The sequence below is a fragment of the Ascaphus truei genome, chromosome 1, assembly GCF_040206685.1.
Source record: "Ascaphus truei isolate aAscTru1 chromosome 1, aAscTru1.hap1, whole genome shotgun sequence".
In the NCBI taxonomy this organism is placed as follows: Eukaryota; Metazoa; Chordata; class Amphibia; order Anura; family Ascaphidae; genus Ascaphus; species Ascaphus truei.
The window spans coordinates 330,673,409-330,694,514 of record NC_134483.1 but is presented as its reverse complement, the minus strand read 5'-3'; the positions used below and the strand labels follow the sequence as shown (position 1 = coordinate 330,694,514).

Here is a 21,106-nt window from a genome sequence, read left to right as displayed (position 1 = left end):
AATAAATTAATTGTGCGTTTACCTTATCTGGTGCTTATCAAATTGGTGAACATAGCGATTAGTCCATTAAAACAGTGACCAAAACTAAAAAAATGATCCATAATTAATTGAGTCTCACTCTTTGTTTTCCAGATGTTTAAAAACATACGAAGTGGAATTTTCACAGAATGGATCAAATTACAGAAGAATAAATACAAGAGATACCATCTTCACCTTGTTTGTATATAATCCAGGTAACATTTTGTCTCTTACTTACTGCACCAATGCTCAAGTGCTAATCAAAATTACATAAATGTTCTATGTACTAATTCTGAAAATAGAATAATGTATGTAGCCATGCATAATAATGACTGCGTACATCTTCCCTGTTGGCAGTAAGTCCTGGTAAGTACAGGCCTGCCAACAGTAGTTATGGAGGTTTTCCCTCACACCCTGGTGTGGTGCCCTGTGTAAGGAAGGGAGTGGCTGTATGCTCTGAGTCCCTGGATAGTGACATCAGAGATGCGCCTGCCCCCTGAAGTATAAAGGGCACAGCACTGTCAGTTAGTTTGTTGTTAGCCAGCAGTTGTGTGAAGCAGCTGGTAAAATGTATGCTCCTGCATAAGGGATTGGAGGAATACTTTTGTGACCCTAGTGCTGTAACTAGCGGTAGCAGAGTGACCAATCAAGTCTGTCTAAGCCACACTGTGTCCAGGGACCTGGCGCAGTGGTGATATCCCTAGGAGAAAGGGAATCCCACTTCAATACGGGAGGGCGTACCTGGCAAAGGGACAGCACGGAGAGATGTGCGGCTAGAGCCGGCAACTGCATGGGGCAGTCTGCTACATCCCAATCCACAATAAAGATGCCAAGTTCAAAGATACCCCCGCTGTGTGAGTGTGAGATTACTCTGCAGTGGCAGTCACCACCGAGAAGGAGTTCCTCACCAGGACCATCTCCCTGCGGAAGCATAGATCCTGATGAGGTGGAGGCGCTGCACATGAAGTAAGTTGGACTCGTAACCACTACCTCAGATACCTGTCCTGCTGCCATCCTCTATAACACCAAGCGGGAGACTCAGGAGTCCTGTTACGTGCAGGTGCACCACCACACACGACCTTGTAATGGGGACCGGTTAGACCACACGGGCCAATGTGAGATTGGGTGGGTCAGACAAGGGGGGTCCAGCCGTTACAATTGGAGGCGCTGCTGAGATACCTGTCAACAGGACAGGCTTTTGCTAGGCACACGCTAGGAAACAGGGAGAATGTCTGCTGCCACTTTGTGCTGCGTGGGACGGAGCCAGGGGTAGTCGGGGAGCTGCTGGAGCTGCAGGCCGCACAGACGCCTTGGGATCCGTGAGGGGTTAGTGAGTCTGGAGAAGGGGGCTATTGCTGTTCTAGTCGCCTTGAGGTAGCGCTAGCGGGGGACGCCTGAAGGGGTAAACTGGTAACTTAGGGCAGGAATTCTGGAAGGGTCCGCACTAGGCTAGCCAACAGTAGGTCGACGCCCAAAGTACTGCATGGAAGAGCCAGAGTACTCTAGTCTCCATTCCAGACTACTTACCAAGGAGCACAGACTGGAGGAAAGCGTTACAGTAGACACAGAAAGAGTGAGCCTAGCCTGAGGTAGTGCAAACACGAGTCAGATCTAAGTTAGGTACACAAGGTGGTGCACAAGGCATGTTTATTGTACGGATGTGGTAGCTGCCCCGCAGAGCGGAGCTCCATGTACAAGAACCCCGTGTTCAAAGATCAAGAGAGACCCGTCAGAATGGAGGATCTGCACAGAGTAGAAGGTCCAGGATGGCGGGGAGAGGGAACCGTAAGAATGGAGGATCTGCACAGAGTAGAAGGTCCAGGATTGCGGTCAGAGGAAGAACACGCATATGAACTGTGCGTGGGTGAAGAACAAGCTACAGGAGAGACTCTTGTGTGTTTGCTCTGGAATGGCGTGAAAGCCGTGGCTGCGCCGTGTTTATCATGTTTTTGTTCTCGGGATGATACCCCTGAGAATAATGAGCCTGACAGTATTATCAGATGGGAGGAACGAAATGGACTTTGTTATACCCCAATTAACAAACAGCCAGACGCTACCTCAAATGGGAAAAAGGACAATACTTACCAAGATGGCGGTTCCTGCGCTCCCGGGATACCGCGTGGGCCAGCTGCAGAAAGTCTTGCAACTTTGCAGTTTGCTAATTGTTGGCCAGGATTGGCGCCAATGAGAAAGCTCCACCCCGATGGGGAGTTTGGCGTGAAAGCTGGAGCCGCGCCCTCATGGACTATGACTCACTCTGCATCTGTGCTGGGTCAGCCTACAAGTCTACGAGACATCCCCCTAGTTTCAACCAGGGGGAGCGGTTTGCAGTTCCACCGGATATCGATGGAGAAAGAAGGAGGTGGGGTTGCCAAACCCGCCCCTGCCCTTCAGTTGCGAAGAGCCATTGACCAGTACAGACCTCTGAAACGAGTGCCTCCGCTGGTGAATATGGCTGAAGTTGCTGATAAAGTGGACCAGAGTCCGGTGATCTCTACGCATCCCTACTCGGCTCCAGGAGGCTTCCTGGTCATCCGTGTGGAGGGTGTGGAGACTGTGGTGTGTCTTTGCCTGCAGTGCAGACTGCCGGGCGGAGCCGTGGGCAGCGAGGCCCGATGCCCCCACTGTGGACTGCAGTACATGTGGCCCATGACCACTTTTGTACCGGTATAAGCGGTGGGAGTAGCAGGAAATGTCCCGATGCCGATCGACGAGCAGCCGGGAACACTATGGAACGAGAGTGCAGGTCCCGCGGAGTCGGAGTCAGGTTCGGTGCTCCCGACGGAGAAACCCAGCCATCGGAGAGGTGATCACCGAGGAGTCCATCGCCGGTCTCCTACTGGGATGCCCAGACCGAACTGCGGGTTGGGATCCTCGGACGAGGAGTGTGCTGGGCTGTCGAGTGCGATGGTCAGAGAAAGAGACTGTCATACTATTGGTACGCCATGGAGAGATGCCATTCCCCGTGGTGTAGAAACGCGGAGTAGAGTGTCTCCCGTACCGCGACTACCCGATCGCCGGAGTCCCACTGCCGCGGTGACTAGTGGATCGGAAGGAGGTCGATCCACCCCGACCCTGCGAGGTAATAAGACGACACCGTGCCTATCGCAGAATAAGGGGGTGGAGGAGAAGGAAGAGCGAGTCCAGAGCCAGACTGGATCGCGCAGCAGACGGGCGTTGCCAGATGTCCTCATGGAGGAAGAGATCCCGATTGGGGATCCAACCCAAGATGGCGTCGAAGCACGTGCGTGCGCGGAGGAGATTCCGGATGACCAGAGCGGCATCGAGTGGGAGGTGCTAGCGCCTCTGCGGTCGAGCAGCGGAAGTCGATCCCCTACTACCCAGGGGAGCGGGCGTTCGAGCCGGAGAGCAAGAAGCCCAGCTGCTGGAGTCAAGAAAGGACTTTGTGGTGAACTCAAGGCAGGTATTGCTGGAGAGCAGGTCGTAACCCTGTCAATACCTACTGTTCGGTCCCGTCCCTCAACCCCGTCCACTCCCAAAATTAGCCCCAAGGCCATTGTTAAAGCCCCAGTCCCCGTCACTCCGTCATTCGGGTCCACTTCTAGTTTGGGGGCGTCAGGGGATTCCCGGGGTCCTATTCAAGAACGGACTGGAAGCCTGGACTGGGGAACGTCCGATGATGGATCGGAGGGTGGAGGGAGGATTTCTCGACGTGGGTCGATGGTCAGCGAGAGTTATAGTGCACTGAGTTTGGAGGGCGGACACTGGTCACAGAGTAAGAGCCAAGTGGGGCGATCTGAGGGTACGTCCGGGGTATCTTCGGGTGGGCCTGATGAGGAGTCAATAGAGGAGTCTATAGAACCTAGCTCCGAAGAACGGAAGGAGACTAGGTGGTGGGCCCCGTTGTACGAGGGGTATGTTGCGTGGTTCGACCGCACCCGATTTATCCTAGAAAGGGAAGGGGTGGTTGATCACTGGTGGGCTGCCGGGGACTTTGATGACGAGGCATACCTTAGGGCCCTAAGGGTAAGGTGGGACCGCATCCAGGCAGGCCTTATTACTCCACGGGGATCCGAGGGGTTGGATGACCCGGTAGAGGCCGATGAGCCCCTATCCTGGGTGCTGCCCGGAGCGGCTGGCAAAAGTAGGTTGACCAGGACTTGCCGAGCTGAACGGGTTATTGTGGCTCGATACAGAAGGTCACATGGGCTTGAATATCCCTATGTCCCGGAACCTCTAATGAGAGAAATAGAGGAGAATAGAGAGAGGTGGCTTAAAAACGATATTCAGCACTATATCGTAGATAAAGGGGGAGCCATTAAAGGAATGCAGGCCGAGCAGAGGGTGTCTCAACTTATGCGGGTCTGGAAGATAGGACGCAGTGTGTACATGCACAAAGTGGTATATTGCAATGAGCGAGGGTTACCACGGGAATACAGTGTGACTGTGCATGATGCCGCGGGGCGGGAGGTCAAGAAGCCAGACCCTCGACATTATCAGTGAGTCCCAGAATATAGTGGTCTGCTGTTTCTTTAGCGCTCCCTGCTGGTCAGTAAGGGAGATGTGCTTACATTATTATGACAATGTGATAATGTTTGCCATGTTATTTGTGTGTTCTTTTGCAGTGTTTCCTGGCGCAAGGTACACCAAATTTAGGTCCCAGCCGGGACGGTGGGTATTAACCAGGGGGAGTATGTAGCCATACATAATAATGACTGCGTACATCTTCCCTGTTGGCAGTAAGTCCTGGTAAGTACAGGCCTGCCAACAGTAGTTATGGAGGTTTTCCCTCACACCCTGGTGTGGTGCCCTGTGTAAGGAAGGGAGTGGCTGTATGCTCTGAGTCCCTGGATAGTGACATCAGAGATGCGCCTGCCCCCTGAAATATAAAGGGCACAGCACTGTCAGTTAGTTTGTTGTTAGCCAGCAGTTGTGTGAAGCAGCTGGTAAAATGTATGCTCCTGCATAAGCGATTGGAGGAATACTTTTGTGACCCTAGTGCTGTAACTAGCGGTAGCAGAGTGACCAATCAAGTCTGTCTAAGCCACACTGTGTCCAGGGACCTGGCGCAGTGGTGATATCCCTAGGAGAAATGGAATCCCACTTCAATACGGGAGGGCGTACCTGGCAAAGGGACAGCACGGAGAGATGTGCGGCTAGAACCGGCAGCTGCATGGGGCAGTCTGCTACATCCCAATCCACAATAAAGATGCCAAGTTCAAAGATACCCCCGCTGTGTGAGTGTGAGATTACTCTGCAGTGGCAGTCACCACCGAGAAGGAGTTCCTCACAAGGACCATCTCCCTGCGGAAGCATAGATCCTGATGAGGTGGAGGCGCTGCACATGAAGTAAGTTGGACTCGTAACCACTACCTCAGATACCTGTCCTGCTGCCATCCTCTATAACACCAAGCGGGAGACTCAGGAGTCCTGTTACTTGCAGGTGCACCACCACACACGACCTTGTAATGGGGACCGGTTAGACCACACGGGCCAATGTGAGATTGGGTGGGTCAGACAAGGGGGGTCCAGCCGTTACATGTATAATAATTAGATGTAGATCAAAAATTGTAGCTGTGTAATGCTTACTTTTGCTTTTACAAAATGCACTTCACTTTATACAGGCATACCCCGCTTTAAGGACACTCACTTTAAGTACACTCGCGAGTAAGTACATATCGCCCAATAGGCAAACGGCAGCTCACACATGTGCCTGTCAGCACGTCCTGAACAGCAATACCGACTCCGTACCTGTACCGAAGCTGTGCGCAAGCGGGGAGACTATAGAGCCTGTTACAAATGCGTTATTTACATCAGTTATGCACATATATGATGATTGCAGTACAGTACATGCATCGATAAGTGGAAAAAGGTAGTGCTTCACTTTAAGTACATTTTCGTTTTACATACATGCTCCGGTCCCATTGCGTACGTTAATGCGGGGTATGCCTGTATTATACAAAAACGTACGTATCACAAGTTATAATTGGTTCTGTTCTCCCCCTTAAGAGGTTCCAGTTGTTTAGTCAGCTAGGTCGTAGCTGGTGGAAAAGGGGAGAGGTTGTCTCTCGTGCACCCAGATGCAAAGAGGGTACGTGGTGGCCAAGGAAGGGGGGGGGGGCTTGGGGATAATAAGGGCCTAGGGGACCGAGCAGGGAGAAAGTCCTGTCAGGAAAGCCACAACTGCAGCCAAACCACCGATCGCAGCATCCTTGTGAGGTAGGCTGATGTCAGAGGTCCGTCGTCACAGAACCAGAAGACTCAGATCCTCTACGCGTTTCACATCATGTGACGCTTCGTCAAGAGGGGAGTCAATGGCTATAGAGGTAGTTGTGTGTATATCTATACGGTCTTCTCCTATTGCAACTCAATCTAAAATCAAGCAGATGGGTATCCTTCCCATACTTAACCATTACATGTGCAATACACCCTAATCATAATAATTCAAACAACCTAAAAACAAACTAAAAATAAACCTACAAAACATGTTAGAATTGAAAGAATACTAAAAACATACGATAACAAAAAACAATAATAGAGCACCCCACATAACCAAAAATTAACATAACGGAACATAGTTAACATAGAGAGAGAGGGGGGGGGGGGAGGAGTAGGCTTATGCAGAAAGAAAAAAGCTCAGCATTAGTTTCTCAGGTTAAGCATGTCATTGCTATCCTTAATTCATTAGACATATATTGAACCTGTCAGAGTTCAATACTAAAGATCCCCATATGTATATAATACATTGGAATGGGACACTCACTCCTGCATGTCCTTATAAATATATCTTTGAAACACATAACTATTGTACAGTCCCAACAATAATATCTAACCACATCATCCTATTTTAGTGCTCACATATGGCAACAACTTATCACCATTTTATATCCACATATGTCAACATCTTTTACACAGTTTTATATATCAGTGCATTATAGTCATCAACATCGTAAAATACATTTTATATTAGGAGGATTATTGTCAATAATCATCATATTTCATAAAATGTGAATACCAGCAACCGCTAGTCACGACCCTATTATACATGAAAATTTGATTGCAATATATAATCACCAATTTGTCATTCTCATACTCATACTCAGTCATAGTGATTAGTTACCATTATATCAGAACCATATATGCTTTATCATTACCACTTTTAGTGACTGTATTTCTTGTCACACATGGATAAATCATATATCAACCAAAGAATACCATATACACTTAGACCAACAACTACATATTTTGAGGGGGGTAGAAAGGTGGGGAGGGGGGAGAGAGAGAGTTACTAATAAAACCCCCAAAAATTCAGGGAAGAATATCAAATATCTACCCTATCTCAACCCATTGGTGTTTATTATTTCCCCAATGTAGTGATCACCCTATTAATCCAATGTCAATGTCAATTCCTGTCAATCCAATTAATTCTAAGCATGTTTTAGGTACAGTAGTATTCAGTCAGTTCAGAAAGGGTGTCAATTCAACCAGTTCATTAAGCCCTGTTGGAGATTTAGTTTGGAGAGTGTAAATCCAGAACTGCTCCCTTTGAAGGAGTCACTGCCCTCTATCTCCTTTACTGGGGTCTTTTGGGATGGCCTCCAACCCTCAAGTGCATACTATCATGTCTACCATCATGGTACTCCAGAAAGTGTTGGGCTAGATTGTGTATTTTCTTAGCATTGTCTTTAAGCCTTTTGGCATTTTTGATCCCATTAATATGTTCCCCTATTCCAACTTTCAGTGGACAGATTGTTTTACCAACATATAGTAGGTTGCAGGGGCAGTCAATCACATAAACCACATGGCTAGTGGTACAGTTAATGTACTGGTTGATTCTATATTTGTTCCCAGTCTGATGGTCATATAGGTTTTTGTCCTTTGACATATATCTACGTACAGTAATAATATATCTCAAGGGCTGTAACTGCGACCCGTAAGCCCTTAAAAGGACTGCACATTACTCATATATATTATGGATGCCAAGCATCCAGTATATACGGGATTATCCGTTATTTCATGGACTTTTTTTCGGGGATATTCTAAAAGGGTTCAATTATATTTGTTTTATTTATAAATGTGTTTTAAGTACAGTGCGACAAACCACAGCCGTTGGAGGTAAAGCGATGCAAATTATGTACAGAGGTGTTTTTTAAGCAAAATTTACCTTGCACCTCTTTTTACTTCAATGTATCAAGCTACAGATGTAGTAAACGTTAGGTGTTTGCCCACTGTGCGTCACTATGAGACTTGGCGAGTGTAAAAGAGAGCAGTTACATAAGGCACAGTTGATAATGGTGTCACCTTTTCTCCCTCCAAACTGCTTAAACAAATTGACCACATTTAAGTTGGTATTACTTTCTGGCTTTTAACAATCTTCACCAGATGTAAGAAATTGTGCACTAAAATGGCGCAATGAATCAAAACACACTATCGCTGCTCCAAATTTGCCTTCATGTATTGACCTGAAATATTGGTATTGAGCTAATGATGCAACTGGTTTCTTTTTTTTTTTTTTCCTCTCCAGAAAGTGCAAAAGTATCTGGTTCATACAGAGTTCGCGCAATCAACTATTGGGGCATTCCAGGACCCTATAGTTCCCTGGCAAAACATATCGACCCTTTCTAGCAACATCTCTAGTCAACGGCTGGAATTATTGCTTAAATGTGAATGACTTTTGTTCTGTAAACAAAAGTCTGGTTTATTACGTATTTCATATTTATTGACAGTCGGATCACCCGCTACTTTTGAGATGTTTTGGAACTATTCTTTTTTTTTATTTTATGATAATTATATATATTTTTTCTAGATTTTTGTTTGATTTGCTGTCAGGGAATCACTTTTCACTGATTTATTAAAGTGAGGGCATTTTTAGTCAATTATTAAATGCACTTTAGTCCATTATTAATTCTGCACCTAATCGAGTTCATAAACAAATCTCAAAAAATCAAAATCTATCATTTATGTTTTACATAAATACACAACGTATCCATCTGTTTTTCTATTAAATACAGGTGTACATTGACTAGTTTTATTTTCAGGATTCTTTGATGTGATTGTGATATATTTACTCGTGTGAAAAAAACAACATCATGCAAGTAGTTTTTGTTAAGTATTCAGACATTTTTTTTACTATTCATACACATTATGAAAGACAGTTTTTATAAAGGGAAGAAGTTATCTGGCAAAATTACCAATGTAAAATGTCAAAGGCAAAACAATTGTGCAAAGTTGACATTTGAACGTAATTTCACGCTCCTTTCCATTATTACAAGCAAAAACCAGTGATTATTGTTTGTCTTAATCCAATGTTTACTGATGCATTAAAGGTGTAATCCCTATCAGATGGTTGAATTTCTTAGGGGTCTCTGTATGGGGAGGGTGGGGGAAGTGTTTGTCAATCAAGTGTTTTCTTTACTCTTATCCCACCTTGTCCTTATCAGACAGCCAATAAAGTTAAGGGGTTGAGGTGGGGTGAGTCTGGCTGTACAAGCACTTGCTGAACACACTGTGACATCACACAAAAGGGCGTGGCCAGAGGAAATCAAGCCCCTCCCAAGTCTAACTTTAAAATTACTTACAATGTTCAGTAGGTGTAAAATTTGGGTGAAAAATGTACCCAGATTAGACACCTTAAACATGTCACTGGAATTAGTTCAATTTGGTTCTTTGAGGGCTTACCCCCCTTAAACCACACATTTATAGTGTTCTGAAAAATAATTTAAAAAAGAAAATCCATTTCTGAGACATGGAAACATACATTGTTTTTTTCCTATAGCGATCACTCAAATTGCACTCAAAATTAAGGATGGGCACTTTAGCTGGTGTTTTGGTTCTAAAAATATTCAGTGTTTTAATGCTAACAAAATGTTCGTGTTTAGGATTTTTTTTAAATGCTGGAAAAAACGGATATCATTTTTTTTCATATTTTGTTCATTTTCTTTGAAATTTACCTAAAAGTTCACATTTTGTTTAAAAAAAAAAAAAAAAAAGTTGGACCATTTTATATATTTAAAAAAACAAAACATAAAGAAATGAAAACAAAAAACAAACAAAAATCTGAGGATGAGCCTTTTTTGGGCTTTGGCTCGTATTCCCCCGTGGCTAGAATCAAATGCGAATTCTCAAAATATTTGACTTGGAGTTCAAATAGAACTATGAATACAAGAAGTTTGGATATGGAACCTGCAAACGTGCCCATCGTTACCCAAAATACAAAAAAAAAAAAAATACATTTTATAATGCTATTGAAAAGTGAGAAAATGGTGAATTTCTGAATGAAGTTTTCTGTCAACTTGTGTAAATGATCTTCATATTCATAGGAAGAACATGTCGCTGTAAAAGCATTCTTCTAGCAGGCTCCTATGGAAATAAAATAGTTCATTAAATAATTTTTCTCATACTGTACAACATTTCTACATCTAATTGTCGGGATTCGTTCATTTTTGTTTGGCTGGGGATCACAAAGTCTGCAGTGATCTGTAAAATGAATCCAATGATTTAGAGATAGGTTCAAAGTCAACAGACTTGTGTGGACTCCATAAACCGGTTTATGTGAATCACACTCTGGCCCAGATTTACTAAAACAGTGCTTTTTAACGTACTCTTTAAAAACCCCAGCTGGGCCGTGTTTTGGGAATAACTGTGCAATTCTCTATTGGTGTGTAGTCAGTGTGCATTCTCATATTTATTCTTAATATCCGGTGTGTCTGGTGTTCATTGAGCAGAGAGTTGATAACGTTGCACTAAACAGTGCTGAGATTACATGGACATTAAGGGGTGCAATGTCTTAGTGAAGATGGATCTCTGTCAGCAAACTAGTTACGAAAGCTGGACGAAAAGTTTAGTTTAATTTATTGACATATCCATGAACAGAGCTGTGCAAATGTCTTCAAAGTTTGTACATTTTTAGCGATTTTATTCTTCATTTTGCATTTTTGCCACATCTTTGTGTAAGTTCACATTGCTTGTAATTCGCAAAAAAAAAAAAATATTTTAACTAGGTTACTGTGACACTTTGTGAATTTGGCCAGGATTTAGCAAATATAGTTGTGTGCATTTCTTCAAAAAAACATCTTGAAAAAAATATTGGTAAATCTTGTCTAGTTCGTGAAAAAAAAAATCTGTATATAGGAACATTCTAAAATCTTCTCTCATTAAATAAACAGTTCCTCAAAAAACACTATGCTTAAAACATTCAAACTGTTTTATTTCAATCCTCCAAAAAATATGTTGAAAACATTCAGGCCAATATTACCTAAGTGATACATCTCCATAAATCACCTTATGGTCCTTTCAAAAGAGCCATTATATTTACTGTGATATTAAAGTTTAATTGTTAATTGTTTAATTGCCTGAGAAATATAGACACTATTTAGATAGTAATTATAATATCACTCCATTTTTTCAATATAGCAACAAATCATCTTTGACTCTGATCACTCCTTCATTCCTCACATTCAATACCTCACTAAGTCTTGCCGTCTCCATATTAAAAAAGGATACGCCTTTTTCTCACTCATGAAAATGAATAAAATTGTAATTCACTCACTCAACTTGTCCCGACTTGACTACGACAAGCTTCTTCTAGTTGACATCATTTCCAATCCATCCAAAATGCTGCTGCCAGACTTATCCACCTCACTCACCTCTCCACTTCTGCTGCTTCACTAGCCCATTCCTACACTGGTTTATCATATACTCTGCAATTAAATATAAAACCCTGGCAACGACATCAAAGCTCTCAACTATGCATCCCCCCCTTTCATCTCAGCCCTCATCCTCAAACATATCCTTAAGGGCCCCTTACGTTCTGACCATGAGATCCACCTTTCTTCCTGCCTTGTTACCTTCTCTTACTCCCACCTACAAGACTTCTGATGTCCTGTACCCTCTCTCTCGTATTCCCCACATGCATCATCAGCTTCAGACATTTAAAAACTCCCTGAAAACTCACCTTTTCAAGTAAGCCCACCTAGCATACCTCTAACATCCAACTCCCCTCTTCCTTCCTCTCTAACCCCATTGAAATCAGCTTTCGCGCTTCCTCCTCCTCTTGGCGTCGCGCTTCAAATACAAACTTGTTTGTGTTGTGAAGCGTAGCCCACCCTGTAGCACATCTGCACGCACTATGCACATCTGCATTGGCATCCTAGTGTTTGTTTCTGAGTGAGCTATGTAGCTCACGCCGTATCCTGCACTATGGACAAAGCCTGAGACATACTCTGTCCCACAATGAGCAGCCACATCACCTTTTGTTTCAACATTGTCCTTCTTTCCCTCTAGATTGTAAACTCTCATGAGCAGGGCCCTCAGCACCTTTCATATCGTTTTTTGCTTGTCCTTATTTTGTATGTAACTCTGTTTATGTAATTTACATCTCCCCATTGTACCGCACTTGGCTCTTTACCAACAATAATAATAATGATATCTGAATGCTTTAGAAGCCATGGGCAATCGGTGTATGGCCCCCGATTCTTGCATACCTGTTTGAAGAACAGGCTGAAATTGTCCAGTCATGCACATTTCTTCCTGTTTCTGACGAACAATTCTCTGAATTGCTGGTGAAAATCCACGTGGATTGCGGGAGAAGATAATGGAGTAGCCATCTTTGCATGTTCCATCTTCTTTCATAGTGCGGCATGCATACGTTATTGCATAGTTATCATAATCTGTGTCAATGACCCAGTAGTTGTCACCTGCAGGGAAACAAAACATTGTGTGATCCTATGTATCTATGCACAGGAAAACTTGTTTTTACGCACAGCAACAATTTTTGCTTCAAAATTGTGTCATGTGTACCAAACTTGTTGCTCCAGTTTCTTACATCAGTTAAAGATTTGTAGGTAAGAAAGTTAATGTTACCTCAAACCCGGAGGATTTTTTTTGGTGCAGATTGAAAGAACAAAAAAAGTGACTCAGAACCGTAGAGCTGGATACATATAATCTGTGCGCCATGTAACTCCTCACTAACTCCTACTTTTTTACACTCCCCCCAAAAACAAGCTGAGGCACATGACACAAAAACATTAGCAAAGTCCTCGATACATTGATGCAAAGAGACGAATCACAAAAATACCGTAATTTGCACCAATCACACGCCAACATTGTCATTACATAGATCGAAGTATCTTTTAGAACATGACATTGTTGGATGGTGAAAACAAAAAGAATGAGAATATCTAAACCTGTACTAGTAGAGAATATTATCTGTATTGGTCCCAAAGGAATGACCTCACGTCTAAAGAGAAGACTTCTTTACTACTATACCTTTGAAGAATTCTTAAGTTGGTCCATTAAAAGGTAACGCAGCCTGTAACAAATCAAAATATGTTCTAAAAGGTTTTCTTGAAGCAGTATAGATCTTTTGGGAATCATTTGTATGTGAGTTGATGAAATGATTCTGTATCAAACATGTTTTGATTAACTTTACTAAGCTTGCAGCCTTCTCTTCAGATACTCCAGTGCACTTCTAAGTTTGGGCTAACATGGTGACCTCAGTGTTAGTGTACTATGAGATAATAATTACTGTGCAATGCTGCCTGGAGCATCTGGCTATACTGTAGGTTAAACTGGAAACTACAGTACCATGCAATTTCTTATAAGTGGAACAATAAAAACAGATTCTTTTGTTAATTGTATTTTTTTCACAGGAAATATTTAAATCTCTTTGGCACTCTTCCCAAGTCTAATATTGCAAAACATCACAACTCCCTGGTCATGTTATGCTCACAGCCTCCAACAACCTGAACAGCTCAGGAACAATAATTCGATCACTTTTTTTTTTATTTTTCTGTTTTTTTTTTTTTTTACTTAAAAGATTGTGTCCTTAGAAGATGGTGAGGTCATATGAAGTTGGATAGGTCTCCATGATCTTAATCCTAGGAATACTACTTCTAGTCTAATATTGCTCTGACTCTTGGTTCAGTCAGACTGCCCCTTTTTTCCTTCCACTTGTATCACTTCCTTTCTTAGGCCCAAATCCACAATTCTCCGTTATTCACTTTGTGAGGCGTTCACTTAAGTTGACCCATCGATACGTGCAAATGGATATCTTCAGAGCTCACTACCACAGTGTTAAGTGCTGTTTTCAGCCATAATGGTCCCTTGCAGTAGCTACAGTGCCCGTTAGTGCTAGTGATAATCAAATGAGGTGTTCCCTGTAACAACGTATATCCACAGGGCTCCGTAGTAGTTGACACAGGGAATTATTGATGAAGAGCGCTTAGCATGACTCGCATTACGTCGGTCTTACTTAAAGGTGGTGTTAGCACCGGAGAGAGAGATGTCCTATATTAGAGTCCCAAGTGCTATACATATCCCTTCAAACAATACAAGGTGGAGAGACACTGGTGCACGTGTTGTTTGAAGGTGTGTTTGAGGGGATACACTGCATATAGCACTTGGGACTTTAGTAAAATAGGTCAATCAATCTTTTTCCCTCGATTTCCCCCCCCCCCCCCCCCCCGTCCATATTTCAGGCTCTGAAGGAAGCTAATGCCACCTTTAGGTAAGGCAGACATAACGTGAGTCATGTAAAGCTAAAGAGCAAGGCAGTGCTAATTTAACATGCTGTTAAGCCTATGCTAATGAGATCAATAACATCCATTACTGATTTTCATGACGTTATGAGCCCTGAGTTATCAGAGCTTTGTGGATCTGGCCCGTAGTTGGTTGGAAGGCAATGGTCTAACCTAAAGATGCGGTTTTTAATTTTGCAAATTAAAGGGAAATACATTTGTATTCATTGTTAATTTGTACTTGCCTCCACTTGACAGGTAGCTAGCCAGGCCTTGGTAGGTCATGTACATTTTAGCTGGAATAGTAGGGTCTGGCACTGAGTACTGAGCTGCCATGTCTGCACAGATGAGCCAGAACCTGAAAATAGACACATATTTCACTGTCCGTACACTTTGCATTAATACTCTGTTCAATAGAAGCGTTTTTAAGCATGAACCTTTACGAGGATATTGCATCTTACTAGGCCTGGCCAGAACTCCATACTCCATTACAATGAGAGAGAAGTACTGTAGATTAAATTAATGTGTATAAAATATAATTTAGCCATGTTTAACCTCTGATTAATGCACAGGGAAGAAGCTGGAGAGTAAAATTGTTTATTTTATTTTACTTCGGGGCTACTTCTAAAATGTCGCAGCTGCAAAAACACAAAATCAGATCGATCAAAGCCAAGGGATTTTTTTATTTGGAGATATTTAAAATAATTATAATATAACTGTAACAATAATAAGAGTAATGTTTTTACATGTTGTTAATGTCTGCTATGCGTTTCATGTATGAAATTTGTTCATTAACTTTAAGAGGTGGCTTCATGTATACATTACTCTGTACAGTACATCACAATTGTAAAAATGCTATGCAATGTTGTTTTAAGAAAATTGGCTGCATGAAGAACATTACTCACCCAAAAAGTTTCACTCGGCCTTTAGAGGATGCGGACATTGTACCATCTTCCTCTAATGTGTACTCAGCAGAGATGTTGTCCTGCAGGAACAGGCCTTCTGGGTTCTTTTTTGATACAGCATACCATTTTCCTCCATACTAGTTAAAAGAAACGGTATGTTTTCTATATAACATATTTTAACAAACCACGACGTGAAATTAATGTACCAGGCACTCAGTATTTTCCATTTGTTACTTGAACCATCACAATTTAGAACATTGTCAATATAACCTTCAAAAAGCAGCTTCCTTTGGTTTCTGTCATTTGCTTAGCGCTACCCAAGGACTCAGCTTGACATTGCAGGTTTCATTATATGAATCTGCTTGGCCAACATTCAATGAACTCCCTGTTATGGTTAATTTAATTGTATACTTTAAGAAATCAACTTGTATATTTTTTATGATCATATGGAAAAATGCAGGGCTTTGGGGTTTTTCAACACAATATACCCATCCATCCCTGCCAATGATGAGATCACTTTAACCACATCAACTCAAATTTCAAGATTTGCATCAATTAATTATTTGGCTGATATGATATCATTTTGGATAGGTGATTATGAAGTTGCTTTTCTCAATATTCCCTAAACTTTTTCCAACTCCATCCCTTCTGAATCCTAATTTCTTCCAACCTTCGTTTTACTACATAATTCATTGCTTTTTAAAGTGCTTTAAGACTCTCTTTCCTAAACCCCAGAATGCCCAAGTTCCTCTGAAAGTGCCGTCTTTTGTCTGTGTTGGAGACACCCTATAGAATATAATTTTATATGGAGCTTGCCCAACAAATAAGGAAAATAACATTCAACATACAGTATGATAAAAACATGAAAAAATTGAGGACAGCAGACTCCAGAGAATAAAAAGTGCATTTATTAGGCCATAGTTAAAACAGATTCAAAAACAGAGATAGTGTCCCAGCACAGGGAACCCTAAGGGGCCTATACTATAAACTTCGATAACCAACTCATCGAGGATTTTGAGCTGTTCTCACAACATTTTGCAAGGTTTCTATTCAGAAAGCCTCGATGAGTTGGTTAAATCGTGCGACGAATGCATTTTCTCGCAATTTCTGGCTCCTTTCCAAACACATTGTGTGGGAGCCGGCGAGAAGCCCAAACTCGCAGTTTTGATAAATTCGTGCAATTCTAGTAGCCTCAATAATCGCAATGAAGGGGTTAACTACCAGTGCCATGTTTATTGTGGGTAGCGGGGGTGGGTGAATGGGGTATTTGGCCCATGGTGGGTGTTTAGGCCTTGCGGGGGGGGTTAACCCCTTCATTACCATAGCGATTCCCACTGCTATGGTAGTGAAGGGGTTAACCACTCCAGCAAGCTGCCCGGCAGGCCTAACTACCCACCTACTGCTATGTTCACTGAAGGAAGGTAAGTAGCAGCTAGTGTGGTAATGTCCATTCATTTGGGCTAAACTATTAAGAACAAACAAATAAGGGGGTTCAGCAAGTGAACAGAAAACATATATTTGATTTTGATGTTTGAAGGATTGTGGCTTTGTTGTTTCCCATGGATAGTAACGTTTTCTTCTGTTCATCATATGTGCAGAGATCTTATATAACTCGTGTAATAAAATAGAATCATTGCATCCCATATAACATGCATGTAAAAAAAAAAAAAAAACATCAGCCATTTAATAAATTCCCTGTGTTAGTCCTATTAATAAAAACTAATTCTCACCCGCTTCAGCTCAAAGTTCTCCTTCACTGACAAAGAATCCACCACGCAGGTCTGAGCCTTGCATTGCTCCAAAATGGTGATCAGAACAGCAATGAAGACATAGTTGAAATACTTCATTCTGCAATAAAACAAATTCAAATATATGCATAATAAGTGCTAAATAACACACAAAATGTACAGCTTCTCCAGTGGCAAGTCTCTTATAAATGAGTTATAAATGAAGAGTTGGGTGTTATCTATCATATTTTTGTCTAAAGAGAAGAACATTTAGGGGACTGGGAGTATACACAAATAATCAGTATAGATAATATCTTCCAGGTTATTTTCAAGTAGAAGGTAAATCAATAGTAGTGGCTATGCTTCTAATTTAGGATGCTGAGACTGTAAATCAATAAACCTACTGTAGCAAAATGCTTTTTTTTTATTTTAAATTGCGATGTTTTATTCAATGCAGAAAAGGTGGAAGATTGTTGTGTGTGGGACACTGCATTACCCGCAGCACAGTACAGTAGATTTGCCTCAAAAGCTCAGGGTCAGCATGTTCGATGCTGTATCTTATTTCTTCTAGCCCTTAGGTTATTATTATAATGGAGGCTCTTTCTCATGCAGCATGCTCACTGGATGTACGACTTTTTGTGCAATCAACAAGATCTGGTCCATTTAATGCGTCAACAGTTAATGCTTTTTTAATGTAATTTTTTTAATTGTTCCGTTTTACTGGATTCTCATTTAATGTTTAGCAAGTGAATCCCTTTTATTGATGAATGTGTCCAGTGAAAATCTGTGTTTGTATTTAATTTTTTAGGTGTACAAATAACATTTGCGCACGTTATTTAAATTAAGTCTTATTTGTGCCATGTGTCCTTTTCATTCACTAATTTGATTTTTAGGTCCCCAAAGGTTGTACTGCAGCCGACTCTCCCAAAAAGTGGTAAAAGTATTTTAAAAATACAGTACGTACCATGACCCCCTTATCCTGCCTTTCCTCATCCCTATTATTTTTTTGAATTGTTCCCCATTCACTGTTATAATTTATGAAAATGTTCAAAATAGTGGTGACAGAAATGTAAACCATAACTTTCCACGTTACTGCACTAGTCAGAAATTCCAACAAAGATATTGACAACAGAAATAATGTGCGTTTTATAAAATATAGTGTATAAAAGAATCTAGATAATCTAAATATTATAGTTGATAGCTCAGTTATTGTGAATACTTACGTGGGTTCCGTGTCAGTAAACGATGTCAAGTGCAGTGTTCTTTATAAGATTCTGATGGACATCTCTTCAGGGTTGTGTCAATATTTCTGCCTTAAATAATAAGCTTGCAGACTAGTTAAGTGGTTATTTTGGTCCGCAGTAAGATGCTTAAGGTCTGTTAATCCATTACGTAAAATCTCACAGTAATCCTTTTCTCTGATGCGTGTTCTTCTAATTATAAAAGAAAACACAGCTTTGCAAGAATGGAAAATAATTTACATTTCTTACAGTATACACAACAAGCATGCTCACAAATGCTGAATGTGTATCGTATATATGCATACAAACTAGCAGGCTATTTATATTTGTTTTATGAAAATTGTGACATTGATTTCGGTGATACTGGTAGGAGAAAAAAGGTTTATCAAGGGAAAAAAATTGTAATCGTTTTTCCCATATTTCCTTGCGGGAGAAAACCAAGCAAATAGCTTTTTGGTCTTAATTCTGGATGTTAAGTTCTAGAACGAGTAAGGGCGTAAATCAGTGATGAATTAGATCAATCAGAAACCGTCTAGAGTCAATAAAGCGTTGAGGAGATCAAGTATGTGTGAATTTAGTGAGTACAAGAATACCTAATAGAGTTAAAAATAAAATGGTAGACCCTGTTTTGGATTTGGGCAATGGATGGGACATGCCATTAACTCAACTGTTAACTGCACCTGGTAACAGAGATGGAGATCTGGGAATGTCAGACAAGGGTTTACATTAGTGTGTGAACCATGAATCTGTTTTTAAATGTAGACCAAGGACATAATTTGCTATGGCAATTTTTAAAACAAAGTGGGGTTTGGGGGAAGCATTATGGTAAATCATTGGGAGACAAAATGTAGGGAGGTACCCTCTTAAAGTAACGTGTTGGCCATTCCCTTGATGGTGGTGCTAATGAAATCACTTTCACACTTAAGATTGGAATTGTTATATATCACTTAATATTTAGTGAGTACTAACAGTGTTTAGCGCCTTTTCTGCACCATCACTCTGTCTGAAGACTTCATTAGTTAGCAGCAATAAAGGCAGAATGGGGGCCCGTTCCGAATAGGACTGAATTGTGGGGTTAGAACTTTGTCAACATGTTTGCAATATAGATTAGATAAGTAATCAGTACCAGGGCCTTTGCGTGGTTTAAGATTTATACTGGCAAATTCTTGGTTGAGAAACTCAAGGGTTTAAGGAGGTTACAGAACTTCAGAAACTAGTTCAAAGCCTTCTGGTAGTCCGAGTTACAAAATGCCCTATTACCATCATATAACTTGAAGCTAAATAGACTTGGTAGTAGTGCATATCCAGAAATTTGGGGATGGCTAATTTACGATGGTGAGATTATATATATATATATACACATACACATACACACATGATTTTCTGGTACTCAGAGAGGGTTGTGCAACATTTCATCAGCCTGTTAGTACCATAAATAGTTTGGGAATGGTTGATTTGAAGCTGGGGTTGGACAAAATAAGAAAAGGAAAATTCAAGAGTGAAGAGGAGAAGTCTGGGAGAACACATAGACCGAAGCGAAAGGCCCCTGCTGGAAGGGATGGGGGGGTAAGTAGTATACGTTCTTAATGCTTTCAGTACAGAGGGTCGTGCCACGGATGCTCCGGCAGTTCCTGATAACGTGATCACTTGTGGGTTTCCAGCCAATCGGCCGTATATGACAGGGACAGGGCTTTTTAGTGTGCTATGCAATCTGCGCAACACTGAAGCCCCTATAAAACGAGCAAAGGGCAATGACTTGGTGTCATTGCCCCTTCATACGCCCCTTGTATGTTATAAGGCCCCTGGGGTGGCACTTTTCTCGATGCACACCGTACGTCATTAGGGCATTGAAGGGGTTAATGTTTCAAGAAAGCACTATACCAAGTAATTGTCTTCCTCTATGCTGCCATGTTAAGTGTTCTGCGTCTCTTTGTGTACAACGGTTACATTGCATTATAGGACTAAGCCGGAGACAGGGACCATTTGATTATACCCAGAGAGGGTGTTTCAAAGATTGTAATTTAGAAACAAATAAAGACAGAATTACTTTAGCAGCAACATATCACCAGAATTACAAGTGTCTATGCTGCAGTGCTAGATGATTTAGTAACATTGTATCTTTCTGTCATATACAGAGAGCTGAAATGTATCTTAAATTACATTTATGTTTATGATGGATGGAACGTCCTATGCCATAAATTATAATCACCAAATCACCAGGCTAAACGGCAGCTTCCTGATTTACTTCATAAACATGTTTATAACTGTATTACGCTTAAAAACAAAAAGGCAAGACAGTCAGCAACGTTTAAAAATAAAACATAAAACCAACATAATGTTTTAGGAATGTAGCCTACTGTGAAGAATAGTTAGAAACAGTAGAAATTTATTCAGTCCACTGGAGAGGAGATGACCTCTTCTTGGTCTTCGGTTTTGCAAATAATTCCTGTAATTTGCCTCAGATTTTTTTCGTTTAATCAGAATTGCTGGAGCTAGGCCATGAGACCTACTCTAGAAGCCATAGGAGATGCTATCACGGTAACAAGAAGTAGGATATTATGGAAGGTAATCCTTTAGATGTAAGACTATATGAATATTGATGCAAATGCAAACATTATTTGGGTGTGATCTATTATGAAGGTCTTCTCAGCCACATCTGTCAGCACATCTCCATGACAACCAAGTGACGCCAAACACCTGACTCAACCTCTGGGACATTCTGAGTCTCCGTAATTGAA

At 41.6% G+C, this 21,106-nt stretch overlaps 2 protein-coding genes across 6 annotated transcripts in view; one reads left to right on the top strand and one right to left on the bottom strand.

Moving 5' to 3' along the window:
* Nucleotides 1-9,577, top strand: part of IDUA (alpha-L-iduronidase) — a 222,344-nt gene extending 212,767 nt beyond the window's left edge. For 4 of the 5 annotated variants that reach the window (XM_075607198.1, XM_075607191.1, XM_075607180.1 and 1 more), the window contains 2 exons: nucleotides 133-233; nucleotides 8,504-9,577. In XM_075607198.1, coding sequence (XP_075463313.1) covers nucleotides 133-233; nucleotides 8,504-8,604 — 202 coding nt within the window. In that variant the 3' untranslated portion in view covers nucleotides 8,605-9,577. Of the gene's footprint in view, nucleotides 1-132; nucleotides 234-8,503 lie in introns of those variants that run through there. The other variant, XR_012802543.1, reaches the window with a different exon arrangement.
* LOC142498799 (purpurin-like) lies at nucleotides 9,079-18,498 on the bottom strand. The gene is made up of 6 exons (XM_075607293.1): nucleotides 18,351-18,498; nucleotides 17,131-17,248; nucleotides 15,401-15,537; nucleotides 14,741-14,853; nucleotides 12,462-12,674; nucleotides 9,079-10,338 (listed from the first exon to the last, which is right to left on the bottom strand). The coding sequence occupies exons 2-6, from the start codon at nucleotides 17,245-17,247 to the stop codon at nucleotides 10,328-10,330; spliced, it is 591 nt and encodes a 196-aa protein (XP_075463408.1). The 5' UTR covers nucleotide 17,248; nucleotides 18,351-18,498; the 3' UTR covers nucleotides 9,079-10,327.
* Between the last annotated feature and the right edge of the window lie 2,608 nt (nucleotides 18,499-21,106).